Genomic DNA, 26012 nt, shown 5'->3' with positions numbered 1-26012 from the left:
AGGAGACAAGGAAGGGGTAAAAGGGGCACTCCATGAATTAGCATCAACCCCAGGAAGCAGCCTAGAACAAGGCATATATTTCCTCAGAAAATACTTACCCAACTCAACACTAGTAAAAGAATCTTAACTTCTACTTCTACTGGTGACTGTGAGAAGCAGTATCTATTTATACCAATATGTGTCAAGCCAGCTGTACACAGCAGTTCACCACGCAGATCAGACAGTTTATATCATGCCGCTACTAAGGCAAGCCATGACGAAAGCCTGCACAAGGTAAGTTAAAAACCAAACTGACTCCTTGGAAGCAGCTAGATTGAAAACAGCTCTCAATCCCTTACTTCTAATGAAAAAACAAAGTGCTCCAATAGATTATCATTTTCTTGAAAGAACAAAAATTATCCTTACAGTTTCACTGGTATTTCAGAATCCGAACAAAAACAGTTTTCAACCTGCTTCTTGAATAAAATATTATGGCTGGCATGAGATGGGAACTGGGATGAGATTTCAAAATCTAAGGATATATGCCCAAAATAACACAGGGCATTTACACAAGATCAAATCCATCTCTGTCTCCTTGTTTCTTCCCTCCCCTCAAGTCAGAAAAGAGATTAAAATATGTATTTTAAAACTGAATGTATTTTTATTCCACCCTTCCTTTAACTAGCTCAAGGCATTTAATGCAATTTCATGGCTTTTACTCTCAGAGCTGAAGCTGACCATGTGTGATTGACCTAAATTGCCCCAGTGAACTTTGCAGCTAAGCAGGGATTTGAACCAGTCTGTGTCTAACATGTTAGTACTCCCCTGCAGTGAATCAACATTACACTCACGAAAGTGTATTGAAATAATTGGTATATCAAATCTATAATTGGAACTGCTGAAACTCTCCCCATTGCCAGAGAGGGAGGCAGGGAAGTTAAAAGTTTGTTCACATAAAGAACAAACATAAAAAAGCACAGAGGGAGTGCATTATGCAAGCATGTTAAGAAACCCATAGGTACCTTTAAGGTAGGTCATTAACTGTCTAAAGTATTTTAGAACAACCATTTGTTAGATTCTGCCACATCAGCTCTAAGAGAAATTCACACTGGGTATTTGATAGCAATTTCAAATCTGCTACGAGGGAAGCCATGGGAGTACAGCCAGTTCTTTAATGGTGGGAGGACACCTTCAAGAACTAGATGAGAGACCAGTCTCAGCTGCTGCCTGGCAGTATTATCTGAGAAAAAAAATAGCAAAGAAAAAAAGGGAAGCCAGGATTATATATCACAGGATACTAGGCAGAGGTTAAAACCAGTTTTAGGTAGAGGTTAGATTATTAGGTTTAGAAACTTGAAGTTCAAATCTCCAGTTGGCCATGACACTTGTTGGGTGGTCTTGGACAATTAACACTCTCACATTCTGATCACCTTGGAGGAAGAGCCATGTAGACTCTCTCTCCCCAACACACTGCATCTGCCTGGTACTCAGAAGGCTAAGACCATTTTGCTTCAACAATTAATCAACATGAGAATGAATTAATGTTGCCATGGCACAGTTATGCTGGCCTTTCCTTGCCCCTTACCAGCTCTTTTCCAAGTGAAATTAGCAGTACTCATCTAGCCATTCATATGGCAATAAGGCATAGCAAATGTCAGCAGAGTCTTCATTGTGGGCAAGACCCATTTTCAGCTATTTGTGTGCAGTCAACATCTACCAGTTGGTTCCAAGAGACACTTTCTCAACTCCCAGCCAGTGGAGCATGGGTGGTGCAAAGCACCTGGCTAGAGAATTTCAATCAAATGCCACTGTGGGCTGAAGTACCTGTAGTGGCCCTGAAGCCCATGGGTTGCTCTGCTGTGTGCAAACTCTGCAGGTAGCAGGTGAGAGGACCTGTGGCACAGGTAGTGAGGGTCTTGTAGGATGGGCCCCAGGTCAGTAGGATGCTGTGGAGGTGGGCTGGTACCCAAATAAAGTTCCATTTGCAGCTCTTCCCCCTCCTGCTCTGCTGTCAGACCTGTTCCTTCAGAGCCCGAGGAGGCTGCTTCCTCACTCCAGTCACTCTCCACCTGTCCCTCTTTCAAGGATTCTGAGCTGCAGCTTCTGGTACAAGGTGGCCACCTCTTTTCCTCCTCCTTCTCCTCATACACTTGGATAAGGCTGGCTAGCAGCAAGGAAGGCCCTATGAGATGAGTGTCGATGGCGCGCACTCGGCCACCACGCTTCTTCTGGACAGAAAATCTAGGGCTCAGGTGAGGGGTGGTGGTGCTGGATCGCCTGCGGGAATTCAGCTGATGCCTGTGCCGGGAGCCCAAGCAGGATAGCCCTTGAAGTTGGGCAGTGGATCTGCGCCGGCGCTGGACCAGTACAGTAGAGGGCTGACCCACCACAGAGCGCCGCCTTGCTTTGCTGGCAGGCAGCCCCACCAAGCTGGTGCGCCGGGCCCCCGACAACACAGCCTTCTTCCTGAAGTGTCTTTTGAAAAAGGATTCCATAGCGAATGGGGGGGAGGGCTGTTAAAAAAGAAACCAAGTGTTTTACATGGGGAGCTCACTCTCCCCTCCAGACTACCTAATGTAGCCTCCTAAAGATCTTAATGCAAGTTATGAGATACTTCAAGGCTCAAAACCCCCCTCCCACATGTTCAGTTCTGTGTAGTTTTCAAACAGGAAGTCACTGGGCAACTCTCTATAACTCTTGTCAAGCCAAGGCATCAAAATTATTATTTATTATTTCATTTCATTATTTCCTGTCAACTGCTCCCAGCACCTGCTATCTGCCACAAAAAAGTGTGGATAACCCCATCAAAAAATCTTCCTTCCTGACCATTTTCTTATAGCAGAAAATAACCAAGTGAAAGCATTACATATTGAATATTTTTTCATCTGCAACTCTTTTCTAAAAGTGAAAACCTGAGAGGATATTTTCCCTGGGTAGAGGAACTCTGATACAGACCTGAGTGCCAGAATTCTGGTAAACCACCTCTAAAGCCCCAGGATTAAACATGTCACAAACAGCTACAATGCAATGTGATAACATCCCTCCAATACTGGGATCCTCTTAAAGATGTTCACGGAATAAAAGTTCCCCATTTGTCCTATTTTCTCTACAACCACTTGTAACCCTACACACTCCAAAAGCATGTCCAAAGAATGGGAGAGGTCCTCCTGAATAATGTAAGATATAGAAGGGTGCAGGTAACAGGAGATGACAATCAACTTTTTTTTCTGTAAAGCTTCTTAAGACTGCAATCACATACACACTAACTGAGTAAATTCCATTGAACTAAACTAACATAATTTTGAGTAGGCATGTATAGCATTGAAATTTCACAGAGAGTTGCCATGATTTAAGGTTTAAGCCAGACATTTATCTCTTTGCCCTATACATCCAGTCTCTTCCTCCCTTCACCTTCTCATGTCCTTTTCATTTCTTTTTCATTATAGCAGAGCTCCTCAATGACCATTGCCATTGACTGCCAGTCCTCAGCGAGTTTTCAAGAATTTGTGCTAATACAATAACAACATGGTACACAAATAGTACCAGTCCCGTCACAATGGAGAAAAGAAAAATACAACTCCACTACATCATATTGCTTAGAAAGCACTGCTTTAATGGGAGAAATGAGGCAACATACCCCTAATAATTTCCAAGTTAAAGGAGCCATCATCCCTACCTGGCCCTGAGGGACCTTGAAGTAAGTAAGTAAGTAAGTAAGTAAAAGTTTATTTATATAGCGCCTTTATAAGACTAAGGCGGTTTCCAACATACATACAACAATACATCAATATAAAAACATCAAAACATAGCATTAAAAACCTTTTACAATAAAACAATAAGCACCACAATTCGTGCCAGCTTGACATGCTGATGAAGGGGGCGAGGAGAGAATACTTTAGGGGTCAGGGAGTCAGGGGTAAGCTTGCTCAAACAAGAATGTTTTTAACCCCTTCCTGAACTGGGTAAGGGAGGCGGCTGAGCGGAGCTCAAAGGGCAGCGCGTTCCAGAGGCTGGGGGCCGAGATGGAGAAGGCCCTCTTAGTGGTGGCAACTAATCTGGCCTCTGGAACCCTTAACAATTGCTGCCCAGTTGATCTGAGTGTGTGGGGCGGATTGTACGGGGAGAGGCGGTCCTCTAAGTACCCTGGGCCCAAGCCATTTAGGGCTTTATAGGTAACAACCAACACCTTGTATTGTGGCCGGAAGCGAATAGGCAGCCAATGGAGGTCTTTTAAGACTGGTGTTATATGGCTGGTTCTAGGTGTATTAGTAACCAGCCTTGCTGCCATGTTCTGTACTAATTGTAGCTTCCGGGTATGGTACAAGGGTTGCCCATGTAGAGCACATTGCAGAAGTCCAAGCGAGAGGTTACCAGAGCATGTACCACCGTTTCTAGGTCAGCCCGGCCCAGGTAGGGACGCAGTTGGCGTATCAGCCGAAGCTGATAACAGGTGCTCCTGACCATCGCACTCACCTGAGATGTAAGGTGAAGCGACGAGTCAAGGAGCACCCCCAAACTGCGTATCGAGTCCTTCACAGGAAGCGTGATCCCGTTTAGGACAGGTGGAACCACTGCCATTCCCGGACCAGGGGAACCTATCACGAGTACTTCCGTTTTCTCTGGATTCAAGCTGAGTCTGTTTTCCCTCATCCAGCCCATTACCGACTCCAGACAGGCCACGAGAGGAGAGATGCCATCCCCGGTCACTGCATCAGTCGGAGACATAGAGAAGACTATTTGGGTGTCATCAGCGTACTGATAACCCCACACCCCATGTCTCTGGATGATCTCTCCCAGCGGTTTCATGTAAATGTTGAAAAGCATGGGAGACAGAATGGCTCCTTGAGGGACCCCAGATGTAAGGGCCCTCCTGTCGGAGCACACGTCCCCCAGCTGCACCATCTGGAACCTCCCAGAGAGGTAGGATCGGAACCACTGGAGCGCAGTGCCTCCGATTCCCAACTCTGCCAGGCGCTCCAGAAGGATACCGTGGTCAATGGTATCGAAAGCTGCTGAGATGTCTGAGAGCACTAACAGGGACATGCTCCCCCTGTCCATGCCCAGACGGAAATCATCGACCAAGGCAACCATAGCAGTCTCAACCCCGTAACCTGCCCAAAAGCCGGTTTGAAATGGGTCTAGATAATCCGTTTCATCCAAGATCGATTGAAGCTGGATTGCAACCGCCCTCTCGATCACCTTCCCTAAAAATGGCAATAGCGAAACTGGCCGATAATTGTTATGCATCAGGGGGTCAAGGCATGGCTTTTTGAGCAGAGGTTTTACTGTGGCCAATTTTAAGCTCGGTGGAAATTGCCCATCCCTCAGAGATGTATTAATAATTCGGTGTAACATTTGAGTTACTACCGGTCCCCCCTGAGCCGCTAGCCATGAGGGACAGGGATCGAGGGAGCAGGTTGTCTTCCTAACACTTCTAAGGATCTTGTCCACATCCTCGGTACTCACCGACTCAAAATGATCCAGTATAACCGAGACCACGGAGGCTCTGGACACCTCTATTCTGGTTTCTGCTCTAACGCTGGCATCGAGACCTTCCCTTATCCGAGAGGTTTTAATCGCAAAGAAGTTGTTAAATTGGTCACAGCAGGCCTTAGTTGGTTCAAGGATCGGGTTCGGGGCAGGAGGGAGCTGACTTAGTTCCCTCACCACCCTGAACAACTCTGCTGGACGCGACTCCGCGGACGCGATACGTGCGCCAAAGAATGATTCCTTTGCCGCATCTATCGCCTCTCCATAGTCGTCAAAAAGACGGTCTAGGAGAGCCTTGTCGGATAAGTGCTGGTGTTTCCGCCAGACACGCTCTAGCTGTCGCAGCACCCGCTTCCTTGCCCGGAGATTTTCTGTGTACCAAGGCTTCTTTTTGGAAGCAGGCCTGAGAGGATGCTTGGGAGCGATACTGTGTATAGCCCTGGAGAGATCAGTGTCCCAGATGTTAGTCAGGGCATCAACAGAATCGCCGTCATTTCCAACCATATACCTCTCTCTAGGGCTTCCTGGAACCTTCTGGGTTCCATCAGCCTTCGAGGGTGGACCATTCGAATAGGTCCGCCACCCCCGGGAGGGATCTGGGTAGATGCCTTGATTTTTGCCTCTACCAGAAAATGATCCGTCCATGACAGGGGGGAAGAATTAGATATTTCCGCCCACGGAATTTCCATGTCCGAACAAAAGACCATATCAAGTGTATTACCCGCGGAATGCGTAGGCCCCAGCACCAGTTGTGACAGGCCCATGGATGTCATCGTATCCATGAATTCCCGAGCCGCACCGGGTGGAATATAGTTGGCCGCGAGGGAGATGTTGAAGTCTCCCAGGACCAAAAGCCTGGGGGACTCCAGCATCAGCTCCGAGACCAACTGTGTCAGCTCGTTAAGGGAGTCGGTTAGCGCATGGGATGGCTGATAGACCAACAGAATCCCTAGACTGTCTCTGGCCTTCAGGGTCAAGTAAATACACTCGATATAGGAGGTCTGACGGACATGGTTTCTGGTCAGAGACAAGGTGTTCTTATGCACCAAGGCAACACCCCCCCCGCCCACCTAACCTGGTCTGGTCCTTCACTGAGTACCCGGCAGGTAGGGCCTGAGCCCACACAGCTTCCCCTTCAGGCCCTAACCAGGTCTCAGTAATGCAAGCCAGGTCACAGTTGTTGTCCTTGAGCAAGCCGTGGATAATGTGGGTCTTATTTTTGATGGACCTGGCATTGCACAGGGAGACAGGGTTTGTGGTATGGTTGGAGTGACCCTCAGATCTTTTTGGTTAGGAGAGGGATGGGAAGGGGAGATAGATATTAAGCATCGCCTTCCCCTGGAACGCTGATCCACTCTCCTACCGCTATACCTCCCCCTGCACCACACTACTCCAATAGGAGCCCCGCCCGAGCCAGGGAGATTACCCTCTGCCTCCCCACCCAAAACATTCCCCACATCCATAACCACCTCCTCCCCCTACAATACAGCATCAGAGGCAGAGAGAAGACACCTCAGTCATTCTCTGCCGATGGCTGGCAAGGGTGCCTCTCCCCTGCCTTGGCGCAGTCACGACTAACGCAACTGCGCAGCTGCGCAGCTGTGGAGATGTACAAGTCCGGTTCACAGTCCGTGGGCGGCTCCCGGGCCGGTGCGCAGTTGCGCACCTCTCTACAACCCGGGAGGACCGCCAGGCAGCAAATGCAGCTCACAGCAGCAGTCCGGTGGCAGTAGTACACACACAGGTAATCTCTTGTCTTGATTTCTGTAATGCGCTCTACATAGGGCTGCCTTTGTACCAAGTTCGGAAGCTTCAATTGATCCAAAACGCTGCAGCCAGATTGGTCACAGGAACATCAAGATTTGACCATATTACTCCAATATTAAGATCACTTCATTGGCTGCTGATCAGCTTCCGGGCGTAATACAAAGTGTTGGTTATTACCTTTAAAGCCATAAATGGCTTGGGCCCGAGTTACTTAAGAGAACGCCTCTCCCTACACAATCCGCGCTGCACTCTTAGAACATCAGGGAAGAAACTATTGAAACCTATGAAAACTAGACTAACTACAACTTCCCATAAAGCATTTACAGCCACGGCCCCTAAATTATGGAACAACTTACCGGAAGAGATCTGTCTCATTACCACCTTTGAAGCCTTTAAAAAGGCATTTAAGATGGATCTCTTCCAGTGGGCCTATCCACCTGACCTTTTATAGCTGATTTTATGGAACATTCCCACTCTGATTTGTTAGAACGGAAAATTGACGACGATTTGTCCTTTTTAGTGATTGGTAGTAATATTGCTGTTGTCTTACTGACTGTATTTTTAGATAATATTGTATTTTGTATTATATTGTGGTTTTTATTCTTTGCTGTAATCCCGCCTCGATCCGCAGGGAGAGACGGGAAATACAAATAATAATAATAATAATAATAATAATTGGGCTCTGGCTCCTGTTATCCATTTTTGTATTTGGATCAGAAGCTCCGTCAACACCAAGGCCTGGAGATTTGACCCACTAAATATCTCTAATCAGGGTTGTGGTAAGCTTCACATTTTCTTGACAACAGGCAGCTGAAGCTCCAGCATAATAACTATGCTAGCCAAGTCACGCAATGCAGGTTCCTTCCTCCCAGGCATCTAGCAGGAAGTATGACTTTTTCAGTCATGTTCCACAGATTCTGGTATCTCTTGCCTTATTCTATATAGGGCTAAACATAGCTTGTTCTAACATCTCACTGCAATTCAGAAGCATATAAACAATGCCAGCCAAGTCTATTAGCTGTAATGGGCCAGTCACTTTGGATAGCAGAGCACCAGGAGTGGTAAATTCAATTATTTTCCCTGTCCTGAGAGGACCACTGCTGCTCTGTGCAGGAAGACTCAGGCATTTGGGAAGTAATCTGGGGACCATTCACACTACACTGTTATAATACTATTATTCCACCGTAACTGCAATGGCTGTGTCTTATGGATCCTGGGGTTTGTAGTTTGGTGAGGCAATGGAATGTTCTGGTTGAGCATACAATTCCATACATATACACTGGAAATCTCAGGAGTCCATAGGACAGAACCATGGCAGCTATAATTGTGTAGTATAAAATGGGCCCAAACCCCATGCTTTACCAGTCTAATAGCATGTAAAAAGGGCAGCGCCACTTCTGCCTCAGTCTGTTCCCTGCGTATGAAGTATTGCAAACTGAGGTATATGAGAGTTAAATCCATAAATTAGAACCAATAAGCTAAAATAAATTAATTCCCATAAATACCTTATAACTACTGTACACTACATTACAAATGTAACCTGCCTGAAGGTGGTGTCAATCCTTTTTTTGGTGCAACTGTAATTTTTAAAGGTATTCATACTGCTATGGGAGTGTGGATTCATTAAATGATGGAGGAGGACTGTCTTATGTTCAAACTGATGGCTCATTCTGTGCCACCCGTAAGCATTGTTGTTGTTCTAAGCAAAAGTTCAGAAGTAAAAGTTGGATGTGAGTGTATATGCTTGGAACCATATTTGCAACTCACTCATTTTTAAAAATGGTTTTCAAAGCTTTAGGCAGTTCTCTGGTGTATAAAGATCTGCAAACTAAGAAATCCCAAATACAAGTAGAACTAAACTGCTGTTGTTCTCGGCTGTCTAGCATACCAAGGATCCCCCATATACCAAACCAGGCAACCCCTAACTTAAGAATCCTGCCGGTTATTAGGCAATCAGCAACAGGAAATTGACTACAGGAGCCCTACAGGTTACTAGGCAATTGAGTACAAAGGCTCCAACAGCAGTACCTCCTCTGTGTCTTTTTGGTGGCACAGTAAATGGTGGTACAATATGGACATCCCTATCCATGGATATTCTTTTGGTGCTTCAGAGAAGACACAAACTTCTATTAAGTATAATTAAACTGGAATCAGGTTACTTGCCAGTGCCACACAGGTTAAGGGAGGCCACAATGCAGCCCAGTTTTCTCCCCTACAAAAGGCAACAGTGTACTAGAAAAATTATTACAGCAAGGGCAGGCTCTGAAGCCTGCCAGATGGGGTTTTTCCTATGACACTAGCTACTCTCGTCCCCAGAATCAGGAAACTGCTTAAAGTACAGGCGCTATTAATAATCTCCACTGTTGACATAAGGACCTCATGGGCTCCATTCACTATCGCTTTGCCATCAGGATGCTAAAGAGGCTGACATAGTCTTGGGAAGCTTGGCCAGGGATTTCACTGCAACTCCTCTCAGCTCACATGCCAAAGCTTCCCTTCAGCTCATGTTTCCACACAGACTCCTTACTCCCACACCCTTCTGACATCTTAGGATATATTTTCTCATATAGGCAGCTGCTTCACCTCTCTCTGCTCCACAGAAGATCCTCTTTCCAGTCTTGCTAGGCTTTTGCCTCTCCTGACTCTTCTGTTTATCCTAGCCAACCTGTATATCCTGCCATTTAGCAGCATGTAATAAGACTGTGCCTGCACCATCCCGAATGCTCATTTGGCCAAAGACACTAACTGGAAATGATGGGGCAAATTCCTTGCTATGGCTACTAGGTCCTCCAGTCCATGACATTCAGAACACCAGATCAGGCAGGTGGCTTATGGCTGCTGCTCAAGGGTAGGAAACACATGTGGCTACGAGCCATGTGGCAGCTTGAGAACAAGGAGGGTGTGTGTGTCACAGGGGATCTTCCTAGGCCCAGTTCCTCCACTGCTTTCCCCTGTCTGTGTATGACATATGAGTCATAAACTCCAGGCACCCACCCGGCACAAAAACATGAAGCTACTCACATGTAGTGAATGGTCCTTGAGATATGAAGCCTCCTGAATCATCTTAGCTCTCGATTCTTATTCATGAGGGACACTCAAGTGTTTAACTGAGCACAGGTTGCCTTCTACCCCTCCCCCTCACCTTTTCACCAGAAAGGATGTGATTGTTAAGGTGCCAAGAAATAAATAAATATCCCAAAACAACAACAACTTGAAGCACACATATATAACTACAGAAGCCTCCACTGCTTGAATGCTGACCTTCAGATGCAGACTTACATGTACACAACACCCATACAGAAGGAGGGAGCCAAGATGGTTGTGCACTAGCAGCATCCTGTTTTCATAGCAGCATTCTATTTTCAGGCTCTCTCAACTAAACAACTGCAAATGCCTGCATGTGCACCTGCTCATACTCAGCCTTTCTATCAAATAAAACATTACTGGTAGTAAAATGAATGCAGACACTTTAATAGTGCCAAGCTGACTGGCTTGGTAGAAGATTCTTTTGTCCTTCAGAAAAATAGAGGAAGATTTGCCCCAGCCACACTTTTGTGAGGCGGCCAAAGAAACAATTCTACACACTTGTGCACAGATCTCTCACAATGAATATTTAAAAATTCTCTACATGCATACCTTTCTTGGGCACGACTAATGCACCTGTTTAAATCAGTTTAAAACACCCACTCAAAGGGCCATGGATAGTGTACTTTAGTGAGGATGCACCCAAATCTTCAACTTGCTACACAGAACTATAGTGCCTGGATACCATGACTGTTGAAGTGAGGTGAAACTGATTTAAACCTTTTGTGCAGACATACCTTTAATTCATAGGTATCCTCTTTAATAAGTCTCAATCTAATTCTATACTGACTCAAAACGAGAATCCAGTTGGGACAGCCCCATAGTGGGGGCCAAAAAGTGCCGTCAATTCGCCAACAACTGATTGCTTCCTTATATAACATCAGCACTCACAACACATAAAGCAGAAACCTGGCCACTTTACGTACAGTGTTCTATCACAAAGGACATACATAGCAACTCCAACCACTCCCACAAAAATCTACCCATTTCTTCTTGTAGAAAAGATTTGGTGGGACAAAGAGATCCCATTAACTACTTAAGCAGACTAAGCTGTGATTAAGGTGTGCCTACCTATTAATGTCCATGGGCATGTGGGTCTTAAGAAAAACATCTATGAACATTTGGAACAGAAATGGAAAAAAAACTGCCCATGGATTATGTAGACTCTTCTCTTGAATATTTTTTTCAGTGCAATGATGGATGGGCAGTTCGGCTGGGCATATAGAATGATGTGCCTTTGGGTTAGAATAGAAGGCCTGCTGAAGATCATTCACTGTTGTGGCTCAATCATTCAAATCTATTTTTAAGCGTGTGTAACCATATGGCTCATTATCTTGAGATTTGGAAAGCAGTGGGCTGAGATTAGACTAAAGATACCTTCACCTTATTTTGAAACACCAAGATGACTTTCCCTCACCTTTCATTTGCCTAAGGAAATGATAGTTTTTTCAGCCTGCAGATCCTTGATAAGGCAGGGAAAATATGTTTTTATTTCTTTATGCCATAACACATTGCTTATTTATATCCCAGTTCTCCATCAGAAAATTCATAGCAGTTTTAAAAAGGCTGCACAACAGTCTCCCCTTACTATAATGAGCAGGCTCAGCATCACTTATGCTAACATTGTGACTAAAAACAGTGTGTGTCTATCTTGTGCAGAGATCAAAGAAAATTAAGAAAAATAGAATTGCAGGATGCATCCTAATGAACCTGAAACAATTTGGCAAATCCAATAAAAGCTTTGTATATATTTTAAAATGTTGCTACTATTTCTAAACAATATCTGTCCATCTGGGGAACAACTGAAATTATGCGGCAAAGGATCGTCCTTATTTACATGAGACACAAAGACCAGGAAGTTCTCTTCTACTGGTGACCATATAACCACTACTCACAGTTACTGAATTAATTAGGAGTTTATTCAATAATCTGTATGCAGCGCCTGGTAACATATGCACTGGGTACCTAGCAGAAAGGCAAAGTTTTCTGACTGCATGTGGGTCTCAAGGCATGTGGGTTTACTACTGCCACCAAATTTCAGATATTTTGGTAACTACTTGCCTATTCATTGAGAGCTGGTGTTGTATAGTTGTTTTAGTGCTGGACTAGAACTCTGGAAGACCAAGCTTTTAATTCCACTAAGTCACAAAAACTCACTAGATGACGTTCAGGAAGTTACACTGTTTCAGCCTCAGAGGAATCATAGAGTTGCAAGAGACCACAAGGGCCATCCAGTCCAACCCCCTGCCATGCAGGGGAAGGCAATGACAAATCTCCTCTGAATAACTATTGCCAAAATACCCTCTCACAGGATCGCCATAAATTGAAATAGATTGGAAGGCATAAAACAACTAGCTCAGCCACAGAAACTACCAATAGTCAGATATTAAATAGGATAGAACAGGGAAGTATAATCCACTAAGCTATTTCTCTTCTGCTCTTCTGCCAAGCAGAATGCCAGAATCTTTTATCAAGTAAAGAATATTAAGAAAAATGTTCCCTTTGCAAAGCATGTCTTGTGCTTTCAAATTTTCATGTAAAACAACCTTCTGCTCAGCAAGCTACAACTACCAAATAATCCTCTCTCAAAATCTTGCAAACACAGTAGTTCATCTTAATAGCATTCTGTGTTTCCTGGCTCCAGTTTGCCCAGCAATTATACATCTTCAATCTTCATTTTACACTGATGCTGAGCTAATTATACCACAAGAACATTTTTTTTAAAAAATGTTTTTGCTCTGTCTTATCAGGGACTGCACAGTCTTCACACAACCCACTCCAAACTGTCAAAAGGCTGGTGGGGAGATTCCTGATTTGTTGAGATTCATGCTGTATCCCACCTCACTCCTACTGTACTGCAGCAGGATGTTATCATCTTATGTAAGAAACTTAATATCTGGTGCAAGGTAAACATTCTTTACATGCATACATGCACAAGCATCACACAGATAACTGTCTAGACCAGGCAAAACATGTTTTAAAATTTATTCCCTGCTGCATTTTTAACAGTACTAGTTATTTGTTCTTATTTTGAAGCACCAACTGCAAGGAGAAGAGACCAACTAAGCTATATTGCATAGTGTATTCCTGAAAGGTGCTTATTTAGAGCCACAAACTGTGAATGTTTTCAACACAGGATGGAAACTGTCAAACAATAATAAAGTAGAGCTTCTTGAATAGGAAACCACTAATTAAATACAGCCTGTACTACATCTGCAACAGCAAGGATGTTCAAGGAGGACAACCTTCATCTAGTTCTTCTTACTAGAAATGAAGGCAGAAATGGGTTAATATGGGTGAGAAGCTGATGTGACATGTATTTGTTTTGCAAATATTTTCTCTCACTGAATAACATGGGTATGCATGCATGCATGCACTCACACTATATTCCTTTCTTTTGGGGGGGGGGGTTGGAGCCTGAAGGTTGATGGAAATATTCAGCCCCCATCTGAGTATACATATCCACCTGTTAGCACACCCTGCACTGCATTTTTGGGGTCCTCATAATTTTGTATCTCATATCTGGTTTGTTTTTGAAAGAATGATAATCTTTTAATAAAATTGGGTCAGGTTCCCAGGTGAAAAGGAGCATATCCAGAGGCATGTACACATCCAGATAAATAAGACAATAAAAAATCCAGATGGGTGTATTAAGTGCTCCTTCCTTCCCCCAAATCATCTGCCTTTCCTCCTGCAATTTGAGACAAAGGATTTCCAGGCATCCAAAGAAGTAAGCCAATCCTTCTGCCTACCCCGTTGTGTTCCCAGTCAAACTTCCCTGTCCATTCATCCTGGTGATATCCTGATCCAATCACTGTTAAAGCCATCAATCAATCAATCAATCAATCCAGAATCCCACTGTCAATCTCTGAGAAAGGGCATCCAGCCTTTGTTACCTGGTGTGATAGCCTATTGTTTGGGAATATACAGTATTTGAAATATAAATATGGTTCCAAAACCTAACTTCTGTGCACACAGTTCCCATACACTTTGGCACTCCATAGATGTTCTGTGTTGCCCTCACACCTCCTACTCTGAGGCACTCCAGCTTTCTATTGTCTACTCATCAGACTCACCCCACTGCAAAACCCTAAAACTCTGCTGTCTATTCCCATATTTCCATTTTGGTTAGCTCTATATGTTGTGTCTTTGCGAACTGATATTGCGGTGTAATTGCACTCTGCATATTTTCTAAATAAAACCTTCTTAATTCACCACAAACCTGCAGTTCTCCTCAGTTAGTACTGGTATAAACAGGTGCATATGTTCCAAAGGTTACCCAAGCCTCTTGCAGAAGCCAATTTTCCGAGTATTTGAAGTAATGCTGATAGTTGGTGGGGACCCTCCAATCCTCCATCTTTAGGTAACTAACACATGTGCCCACACAAAATGGTCAAAAATAGGGGATGTGTCTACACATTCCACATGTTCCCTCTTTAGCATGCCTCCCCATCTCTTTAACAGTCTGAGTGGAGTGCAATCTGTAGGTGCTTTGGTATTTCATTTGTAAAAAAGCTATTTTCTACATAGAAACAGTGGGCTATCACCTAGTCAATTAGATTTGTGTGGGTGACAATGAAGCAGAGGGCAAATGCTCCAGCTTTTGTTTGCCTTCAGTAACTCCTGCTGTTTCTTACAGGAAGAAACAGTAACATTATTTTTCCATACCAAAATGTGAAAGCTGAGGAAAGCAGCTTCTCAGCATTACATATCTCTCAGCTCACTGTGCACCAAGATCTCACCTTTCCCAAGAAACCAAAAAGTGGCACAAAGTTTCCAGAAGGATTGTGTGAACTACTGAGTCTTTATGCCACCCATTTCAATTCAGGTACATCTTCTGTACCATATTATTATAAAATTTTGCTTACCATGCATTTTAGCCATTAGTAATCTTCCTCCTAATTTTCTGACATGCCTCACCAGACCTTTCAATCCACCTTCTCATTTGCCAGCCTCTAATATCCATGCAGACTACAAGTGCTAACAAAAGGCAGCTCAAGAACATGAACGAGAATTAGAAAAGAAACAATTACAGATGTTCAAGCATCATGGTGGAAGGAAGCAATTGAAGTATGGCTTTGGCCATCATGACACAATAGATTTTAGATTCTTTTTATAATTTTCTTTTAATCTAGAAAGATGTTCTATAGCTTATCCAGTGGAAGAAATATTAACATACCATCACAATGATGCATAATGAATCTGAAGGGAATACACCACTGTTGTTGGATACGAAAAGTCACTGCAGCTGTGAATTTGAGATAATAATTAATAATTTGTTTTATTTATATACCGCTATTCCAAAGATCATAGCGGTGAACAGCAAGTAAGCTAATTTGCAAGTAAGCTAATTTGCCCCCAACAGTCTGGGTACTCATTTTAGCGACTTCCTCGGAAGGATGCAAGCCTGAGTCGAGTTTGGGCCCTTTTGCTGGTCTTGAACTCGCAACCTTGTGGTTTTGAGTGAATGGCTGCAGTACAGGCATTTAACCACTGCGCCACCAGGGCTCCTGTGCAAAGACAATGGCTAACTTCTGACCTCCAGACAAACGAAATTTTAAATAAACCCTGGTGCTCCCAGGAAAATTTATATCAGAGTAAGATTTTTAAAAAAGTTTACCTTAAAAGAAAAAATGTCTTCCTCCAAAAACTGAAAGGTCATCATGCAATTGTTATTTTCAAAACCCTGTCTGAGACAATCTCTTTTGAGGCTAATATGTCTGAGCAATGTTTAACTTATATATTTTTTTAAAATTAGATGTTTTATGCTTTAATGTTATCAACTATTTCAAATATGCAATGAATAAATATACACATGCATGTGTGTCTAAATAGACATTGTGTGCTCTACAGATACAAAGTCCTGATTGCATTGGCACCAACTTGTATTATGGAGTCTGAAAAATTTTAACATAATTAGTTGTGGTAGCAAAACCTCATCTTGGACGCTGGGCCATCAACTGGAAAATAAAGAAGCTATGAGAACAGAAACTGGCTGGTATGTCTGCTATACATGTATTGCAAAAACCAAGAGGACAAGGAAGTAGTAGATGGAGGTTGGGATGTTAGCAAACATTTTAGCAAATGTGCTTCCTAAGAGCCATTTATTACATTTTTTTTGAAAAGTGAGAAGCAAAAATGTAACTGTTACCTTAACAACTGGTTTTTTGGTAAACAAAACTCAAGCCTACCACTACAACAGAATGTTGCCTAATCTTCTTCTGGGGCCTATGCACAGGTGATGTATTCCATTAAGAAGCCATTTTACTCCATCTGCCACAATATAATGACCTATGGCTCATCGTGAAGATGAGGCAATTTTCTTTCACCACTATGAATTTTGGTATTATTGTGGCATGAAAAAAGTTGCATGAGCCCTGACATGGGTAGAGCCATGTGTCACAATCAGGTAGCTGGCCAAATGGGATAATTTAAAGAGGCCTTTTTAAAATGATTCCCATTGAAACCAATTCAGGAATAGTTTATATTCTTGCATTACTGGTATGATATTCCCAGATACCACAGGGCACAATAATGCTTGCTGCAACTTTTCTCCAGATTTGCATCCTCCAGATGGTTTTCACCTGCTTCAGATAATGTAGCTGATTATGACAGATCATGGAAATTGCAGTCCAAAATATCTGAAGGACGGAATGTTTGGAAAGGCTGCCTTACTTAGAACCTTAGATACCCAAAGATTTATCTGTAAAATATGAGACAGAATGTTTAAAAATGAGATGCAAATTGCTATGTCCTAAAAACTTGGGGTTCTGACACCAAGAAGATTTGGGCAGAACGAAGAAAAATGTACTCTAAACCCTGAACAGGTCCCATATGACTGGTTGCTGCACTGGGAACACAGCTCTCATCTCACACGAATAAATTTAGACAGCTTTTGCCAAAGGAACTTGCTTTTTATACTGGCTTGAGCAAGGAGCACAGCTGCTCATTCCCAAATCCCTTGGTATAGCATGGGGGGAGGAATTTTTTTTGAATATTTTTCAGTAGTAACACCGCCCTGCTGCAGCCTCAGGCCTGTGAGCTGGTGTCAGAAAGAAAAGGGGTGGGGAGAGCTTCCACAGTGCCTCTTCTTATTGGGGGCCTTAAAACTCCTTCCAATTCTCCTACAGTGAAAATGCACAGAGGGATAAAGGTAGGGGCAAACAAGCAAACAAAAAATGGGGGGGGGGTAGATTTTTCTTTATCATTTTCCGCCAAAGACTTTTTTTCTGGAAAAAACAGATTATGGAATACAGTATTGTCTTTTAGAAATGTATAAGACAATTTTTAATATGTATTCCCTTTGACATTATTTCTAAAAACTATAACTTTTATTTATTTATAATTTATTTGCCTCCTATCTCTTAAACTGGAACCAAGAAAGTACAGAAAAGATACTTTGAAAACAATACAATTTATAACAACAGAATTAAAAATACCACATTAATATAACAAGTTAAAAATCTCAAATCATTAAAAACAAACCAAGTTAAAAACACAAAAACTATTAAAAACATAGAAAAGCAAACACCCCAATAAAAATTCTTCAATATAGCCATGTTAGTATGCAAAAACGGTATGGAAAGAGATCTTGTAGCACCTTCGAGACTACTTGGTAGCTTGAGCTTTCATAGACTTGAGTCTGCTTCCTCAGATACATTTGGTGGAGTGAAAGCCCCAATAAGAAGCCTCCCTGCGTGCACTCACACATTAAAAGCCTGCTTGAAAAGTGTTTGCCTTTGGACAAAAGACAAGCAGGAAGGGGCTCAGCCTAGCCTCCCTTGGAAGGCATTCCAGAGGGTAGGAGCAGGCACCAAAAAGGCTCTTTTTGTCCTCATCCGGCAAACCTATGATGGTGAGGCCCTTCTCCTGTGAATCATAAAACTCTGGCAGGTTCATTATGTGAAGATACAGGTTTTCAAACAGTCTGGACCTATGCCATGTAGGGCTTTATGGGTCATATCCAGCACTCTGATGAATTAAGCCAGTAATCAAACTGGTAGCCAATGAAGTTGTTTTAACAAAGGACTATTAACTGGTCTGCTTAGCAGTCTGGCTGCAGGGAGACATTTATGCAAGGCTATGTCTAGTGTCACAGCCTGTGTGGTGTAGCGGTTTCAGTGTTGGACTATGACACTGGAGACCAGGGTTTGAATCCTCACTGGACCATGTAACCCAGTGGGGTGACTTTGGGCAAGTCATATGCTTTCAGTCTCAGGGGAAGGCAATGACAAACCCCTCTGAACAAATCTTGCCAAGAAAACTCTGCAATAGGGTCTCCATAAATCTGAAACAACTTGAAGGCAAACAACAACAAACCTCCAGTATTCCACATCATTGTAATTCCTGATCTTGGCTTCTCATCACTTTTTTTAGGAATGAGTGCAATGTGTGTGCATGGCACTATGGAAGACTGGAGTACAAAATAATTTTCTTTGTGTTACTCATGTTGTTTCTTCTGTTTTTAATCTTTCTTTTTTTATCTTCTCTTCATAAATTGGCAAAAAAAAGAGATTCCTTATAGATCAGGATCTTGTAGCCCTCTTTGTAACAGTAAGTATTTTAAAAAGCAAATTCAAATTGAAATTATTTGCAGAATAAACTGTACCTGTATTATATCAAATTTGATACTTTCATGCAAAAGAAAGCTACATATAGTGCATCTGATACAGAGAGCCCTTGGTATCCACTGGGGTTTGGGTCCAGGACCTGCTGTCGATACTGAAATCAGTGGATGTTCAAGTCCCATTACTTACAATGGTACAGTAAAATGCTGTCCCTTTTATAAAATGGAAAAATCAAGGTTTGCTTTTTGGAATTTATATATATTTTTGGAATATTTGCAAGCTGTGGATGCTTGAATCCGCAGATAAAAAATCTGTGGATACTGAGGACTGACTGTATTCCTAAAGTAATTAAAGTCACTTTCCGTTTGTAAAGGGTTCTAAATATTGCATTTTTTCCAATTTTTCTGAAAATTTCTGTTTTTCTATAGGGGAAGGGAAAACAGTCCTTCCCCACTGCATGGCTTCAACATTTCCTGAAAATGTACATCTCTAAGAATGCACAACAAGGCAAGGCTGGTCCATTATTGTTGAGTCCCATCTACTTACTTGACTCACTAGCCTTTGGCTGTCAAGACTTTTCTTTTTCAAATGAAGGTGTTGTTGTTGTTTTGGTGGTGGTGGTGTAATATGCTACCCTCACTCCTACACAGAGATGGTTTTGTGTATCTCTTCCCACCAGAAAAATGCAAATACAATGTGCTCAGAGCAAAAGTAAAGTTTAAGTATATTAAACTGTGAAGTTTATCGCACCGGGGTTAAAATGTAACTGCAAATGAATGCCTTACCAGGTGAAAATAACTACCTTAAATGTGAATGTAACTGCACATCGTTCATTTCTGTCCCTCCACTTCACAAAACCATAGAGTTGCAACATGTAAGAGTAGCATGGGAGGACTACACAACATAGAACACAACTTGTGAATTGTCCAAAAGTTTGCAGCACAAAGCTAATTTTCATTACCAGAAATGCATATTTCAGTAAAGTCCTCTCTCTCTCTGAAGCTAGGTCAATCATAACAACTCACAGAACAGATAAGAAACTACCAGCCTCCAAACATAAAGTTTAAGAGGACCAAACTGCAGTTAGTTTAAAGCTTTGGTGGCACACACAATAACACTGGCTCACAAAGACACTCCTTCCTGAAGCTTCCGAAACCAGTATGGAGCAGCTCCCGATGTTTACAGCCAAATGTCTTATCCTGCTTTCCTACCACACTTAAACCCCCCTGTCATGGAGTGAAGGTCATTTCACACACTGAGATCCAGCACTGCCCTTCCCTCCCTCAGCAGTTTCCCATTTCCTGAGCTTGAATGGCAAACCCTAGGCAGAGAATATTTAACACAGGAGGAGGAGGAAGAAAAGAGGGCAGAGTCTTTTGTGACCTGATCCGGCGCTGAAGCAAGAATCCCTGCAGGTGAAGAGCCTGGGGCAGCAGCGACAACAGCAGGAGAGGCTGCCAGCCCTTAAAAGATTCAGTCCTAGTTTGGAGAGAGAGGTCTCTGTTTATCCCTCTGCCTCCTCCCCAGGCTGCAAATCATGACAGCCCTTCTTTTAAAATAACCAAAGGCACTTCCTCCTACAGCAGCTATGGGGGTGGCCACCTCTAGAAGGGGCGGGAATGGAGTGAGTGAGTGAGAAAGAGAGATATGCATACTTACTGACCCCAGCCAAGCTAAAGCAGACATTCTCTGCTGCATAAGGAGCACACACAGCTGTATCACTCAGAGAGTAACTGCTTATTTTGTAGAATTCAGAGACATAGCTGTGTTAGTCTGGAATATCAGTATGGAAAAGGCTCTTGTAGCACCTTTGAGACTAAGGGCCCGAACAGTCAGGCCAAAATAAAGCTGTTTCGGGTTATTTTGTAGGTATGCTGTGTAAATGACACATGCATCTTAAGAGGCCAGAAGCTGCGCCCAAGCTCCAGTCCTTAGGCCTGGAGCGTGGCTTTGGTGTGGTTTCCGACCTCTTAGGATGCATGCATCATTTAAACAGCATACCTTCAAAGTGACATGAAGCAGCTTTATTTTGGCCTGTCTGTTCAGGCCCTAAGTCTCAAAGTCTCTTTGACACTTTCAAAGTCTCTTTGAGATTAAGGTCCAAAACACACTGCAGAAATAATCCAATTTGAGACTGCTTTAACTGCTCTGGATGAGTGCTAGAGAATCCTATGAATTGTAGTTTACTGTGGCACCAATGCGCTCTGATAGAGAAGGCTAAATGTCTCACAAAGTTACAGTTCCCAGAATTCTCTCACTCTGAGCCAGGGCAATTAAAACTGTCTCAAACTGTGTTATTTCTCCAGTGTGTTTTGGACCCAAGTCTTAAAGGTGCTACAAGATCCCTTTGCATAAGTACTTTGTATTTTACATCATTCTCCCTCCCCGCCTTCCAACCATAAAGTGGATGGAGAAACAACAGTGTGGAATCTCACAGAATCGGCCAATGAAATTTCACACGCATTGAGGTATATGGCATAAAAAAGGGCCTCAAGTAAATCCCAAGCTCTTAGGAAGACAATGAAACCACTTGCGATAGGATTTTTTTCCTTCTGTATATCTGGGCATTTTCCTAACCTTGCCAGCATCTTCCTAGCTTTTCAGTACTTCATTCAGAAGACAAAGAAAACTATACTAGATATGCACAACAGGAGAAACCCCACATCATGAGTATGCAAGCTTTCTCACATACAGAATCAAGTCTTTCCCACCTGCCCTCTGCCCAGCTACATCTGCTTTTTTACTCACTGCAAAGCCTCTTGGCCCATTTTGCTTTAGCAAAAGGTCACCCTGCTTAATTTCCTTTCAGTTCTTCCGCTTAAACAAACCTTATTTTTGGCCACAGCCTTAATTTAATAGTGTTTCTCCATTACCCACAAAATATTGCAGACAGCCATGTTAGTTCAACAGAAAAAAGACTAGATAGCAGCACAACTACAAAACTTTGATTCTAAAGCTATTACGCTATCACATCTGTTTCTTTTATTTGAGCAAATGGTGACGTAGTAAGAGCTCTACTCATTGTAGCCAAAGCACAGGATGATGTTTTGCTCTGAAACTACAAAATGATTTCCCTGGGGGCTTCCTGTGCAAATCAGGAATTTCCTAATCCATGTGACACAATTCTTCTTTCACTTTTCACATACATTAAATATACAGACAAATTTCAAAGGGAAGGAAATTTTGCATTATTTCCCCAGCAGAAATGCAAACACATTCCAAGTCACTTTTGCTGCATCTCTTTTCCACTGTTCTGGTTTCATTTTGCAGAATGTTTGTTCTAGATTGTCTCTTAAAATGGAATCACAGTAAAATTGTGCCAGGAACAAACTCAGATGACATGATACGCACTTCTTGTTCATACCTTTACTTTAAGGAAGGTTGAAAAGTGTGCATGTGGACAGTACAACAGCAAAACAGTTTACGCTTCAATACATTTGTGAGCAGGCTTGAATAGTTTTTGTTTTTTTTTAAAAAACAACATAAAAGACCCAAGGCACTTTCAAATGAGCATTACTTTTTGTTTTCTCATTTGTACCATCTTTCTTACTGGTTGAACTATCAAAATGTTCTTCTGAACAATTTTCCTCCTACCAAATAAAAATTCCATAATCACGGGAATACACTTAATTTTCATGAAGATCACATTTTCTTTCCCACTAAATGATAGGACAGTCTAAGAACAAACTTACAAAATACCATTAACCACAGTACTGAACAGTGGCATCAGTAGGGGGTGCAGGGGGTGCAGTCCACTTTGGGTGACACCCCAGAAGAGGGGTGACACCTAGTCAGGCCCTCCCAGCTTGCCACAGCAGAGGCCTCCTCACAAGGAGTCCTCCACCACAGTGGCAAAGGAGATGGCTAAACATCCCTCTCCCAGCTCCCTGCAATGCTGGAAGCCTCCTCATGAGATGACCTCTGCTGGTGTGGCAAAGGAGAGGGCTGAGCATCCCCTTTTGGTTGATGCCACCCCCCCAGCAGCCCCCCCCCATACCGGATGACACCAGGATTGGGGATACCACTGGTATTAAACACTTAATTTTAAAAATCAGATAAAAAATTCACTTGGTAAGGCATTCCACTGATCATGTTGGATAGTTATTTTCAGCCCTTGTAAGACAGTGTAATTGGGGCAGATTATCCCATGCTTAAATACCCTAAAAGCACCAGGTCCTGTCTGATCTGGGAAGCTAAGCAGGGCCAGCTCTGGTTAGTAGTTGGATGGGAGGGTGAAAATGAATACCAGATACAGTAGGTTATATTTCAGAGGAAGGAACTAGCAAAATCACCTCTGAATATTCCTTGTCAAAATAAACCTTATCAAATTCCTTGATTTGACAGGTGACTTGAAAGCATGCATGCACATATGCACACGCACACACTGCCTGGCTGCTGCTCTGCTGATAAATATTTTGAAAATTTCCACATGAAGTATCTTAAACAGAAATACAAAAATGGGCCCAAGCATTCATGACAAGTTGCTATTACAGGGGATGAGTAATATGCGCTGATGATATCCGTTGAGGATGAAAAACCAAATATTCTTTTCAAATCTAACAATTCCTTAATCCCGTGTGGTAAAAGAAGCTTATGTAGCAGCGTTTTTTATTTTCCATTGTGTGTAATTTTGATCCTCTTCATGTTCCTCTTGATAGGAAATAAACTACAGGAGTTATATTATTGTCCGGGAGAAGAAGCAGGAAATGGTCTATTTATTTATTTTAAAGCATTTTTATTCTGCCCTTTAGTTTCCAGAGTAATTCACAAAAGGTCATAAAATGCAGTAAATAATAAAAACAGTTGACAGCAATAATGGGAAGCTCTAAAACTATGACAATGGAAATCTAAGAATGCATCAGATTAAATATCCATGAAATTTTTCCAAAATTTATTTGCCTGATGGCTAGAAGATATTCAGTAAAGAAAGAGTTCTACAAGCAGGGTATCATAATGGAGAATCCCCTTTCTTGGTTTCCTCTCACCTCATCAGACACAGCCATCACTGAAGCAGTTCTTATTATAAACTACAGACAAGCTAGTATGAGAGGAAATGTAAATTAACAGGTTATCACTACAACGAACTGAAGTGGCCAAATGAAAAACTAGTTGATAACAGTTCCTTTTCTTTGCTTTCCTGAGAAATATAGGGACAAGTGTTTGCAATGCTACTACGTTCATAGCAGTGATATATTCAAGTCTTTTCCTCCTAGTCTCAAGTCAAGTCTCAAGTCGAATCTCAAGTCCTTGCAAGATACTTTCAAATCAAGTCTCAAGTTGAGACTCAAGTCTAGAAGCCAACTTTAACAGGAAAAAAGAGGTGGTGGTGGAGGAGGATTAGAGTTTCAATAACTAGAAAATCAAGAAGATGTGCACAAAGCTAGATTAAAAATAAATAAAATTATACCCAGACCCATATATTTGACACGTAGCCTGCTCTTTCAACCACATATTGAATTAATGGGTTCCTGTTATAATTTAAAACACTGAAAAGAGTGGATGATTATTATACCTGTTCTGCATGAGGGGCATTGATGTTGGTCATGAAAGTGCTCAGCAGTACAGGTTTATTTTCTGAGATCTGTAGCTGTTGAGGGGAACAACATGTTGGTTCAGAAAGCTGTTTGCATCTTGATGTATGACTCTGCCATCACAAGCAATGTATATGGAGTCATTCATTTTGAGAGCAACAGGAAAGACTGACCCCCAAGAGTGCAGGGTGTCTTTCTTGGAGGAGAACAGCAAATACATTAGGCATGAGTCCTGTGCTCTAGTGTGAGTCTTGTCTGCTACCCCTAAGGAAACCTTTAGAAGAATCCTTACACTTTACATCCGTTGTTTAACACATTTGCTGTTCCCCTCCAAGAAATGTACCCTGCACTCTGGGGAGAAGTCTTGCCTGCTGCTCCTAGGAAAATCTTTAGAGGGGTCCTCTGATGTGCAACAGGCAGGAAAAGGCTGCCAAGTAGGACCCAACCCCAGCCTCAAGCCAATGGTCAGAGAACTAATGCATTTGCTGTTCCCCTCTGAGAAACGCACCCCATGCTCTGGGCTTGAGGTAGCGGTTTAGGTCTACTCAATAGTCTGTCTCTACTGCACAATGGAAGAGCCTTCTAAAGCTTTTTCTAAGGGCAGTAGGTAAGTCCCACCCACCCCACAGCACCAGGTGCATTTCATAGGCAATGGAATTGAGGAGGGGGTTCACTCAGCAGCCTATCCCAGCTCCACATCTGAGAAGCTTTCTAAAGCTTTAGAAAAGTTTTGTAAGACTCCTTCCGCCTCAAGCCCATTGCCTAACACTTTTGCTGTCCCACTCCAAGGAAACATCATGAATGTGTTATGTCATTTATTGTGGAGTTGAGTTCCAAGTAGAGTCATTGAAGTGACTTCATTCCAACTTGTGTGCAAGTCAACTGACTTGAGTCTACATCCCTGGTTCATAGTAGCCCACAGTTATGATCTCTAGTTGCAAAAAAGGTGAATAACGTGATTCAGATTTCAGAAAACATCTGGATAAAAAGAACTGGACATTATTGTAGGATTATTCAGCATCGCTGCTTCCCAGATTAGCATTAAACAAACTTCCACTGCACTTACTGTGAACATTAGGCTTCTATCCTCTTGCTAGTATGATCATGTGTGTAGGCAAACTTTTAGATGGCTAATCTCCAAAAAAAAGTTCTACTAAGAAAAGTTTGCAGATCACAGTGAGAGGACATCAACAGCTGGCTTCATCTATTAAAATTCAAATAATCCTAGTATGTGTGTGTACAAGTACATATTTATGGAAGCAAGCTGCAAGAAGCAGGACAATGGAAGAGATGCTCACCATGGACAATAAACATAAGACTCATAATTGCAAGACGTTTTTCTTAAAGCTCCAGCTGTTAAAATAACAAGTACAGACATTTTAACTCACAAAAGGCACATCTAATGCTCATTCTTTTAATGACACCGCTTGCATATATAAACAGCTTAGAAAATCAAGGATAGAAGGGAAATTCACATATCTTTGCAAACTATTCATGAAGAGGACATGAGTTAAAATGTCCCAAGGATGTTGTTGTGTGCCTTAAAGTGATTTCCGATTTATGGTGACATGAAGATGTACCTATCATGGGGTTC

At 42.5% G+C, this 26012-nt stretch overlaps 1 protein-coding gene and 1 long non-coding RNA gene across 5 annotated transcripts in view; one reads left to right on the top strand and one right to left on the bottom strand.

Annotated features, from left to right (window-relative positions):
• Positions 1-26012, bottom strand: part of LOC149314640 (diacylglycerol kinase zeta-like) — a 134146-nt gene that overhangs the window by 67500 nt on the left and 40634 nt on the right. The window contains exons 1-2 of one of the 4 annotated variants that reach the window (XM_089521531.1): positions 20271-20294; positions 1804-2492 (exon numbers count right to left, since the gene is read on the bottom strand). The exons of 2 other annotated variants lie outside the window; for them this stretch is intronic. In XM_089521531.1, coding sequence (XP_089377657.1) covers positions 1804-2474 — 671 coding nt within the window. In that variant the 5' untranslated portion in view covers positions 2475-2492; positions 20271-20294. Of the gene's footprint in view, positions 1-1803; positions 3433-20270; positions 20295-26012 lie in introns of those variants that run through there. One more of the 4 variants, XM_089521532.1, reaches the window with a different exon arrangement.
• LOC149314641 (uncharacterized) lies at positions 218-3681 on the top strand. Its single transcript, XR_016280946.1, has 2 exons — positions 218-273; positions 3426-3681. It is a non-coding gene; the product is annotated as an uncharacterized LOC149314641 (long non-coding RNA).

This window comes from Sceloporus occidentalis, unplaced genomic scaffold (assembly GCF_023333645.1).
Source record: "Sceloporus occidentalis isolate IW3139 unplaced genomic scaffold, rSceOcc1.0.p SCAF_4, whole genome shotgun sequence".
Lineage (NCBI taxonomy): Eukaryota > Metazoa > Chordata > Lepidosauria > Squamata > Phrynosomatidae > Sceloporus > Sceloporus occidentalis.
This window is presented reverse-complemented; position numbering and strand designations above follow the sequence as displayed.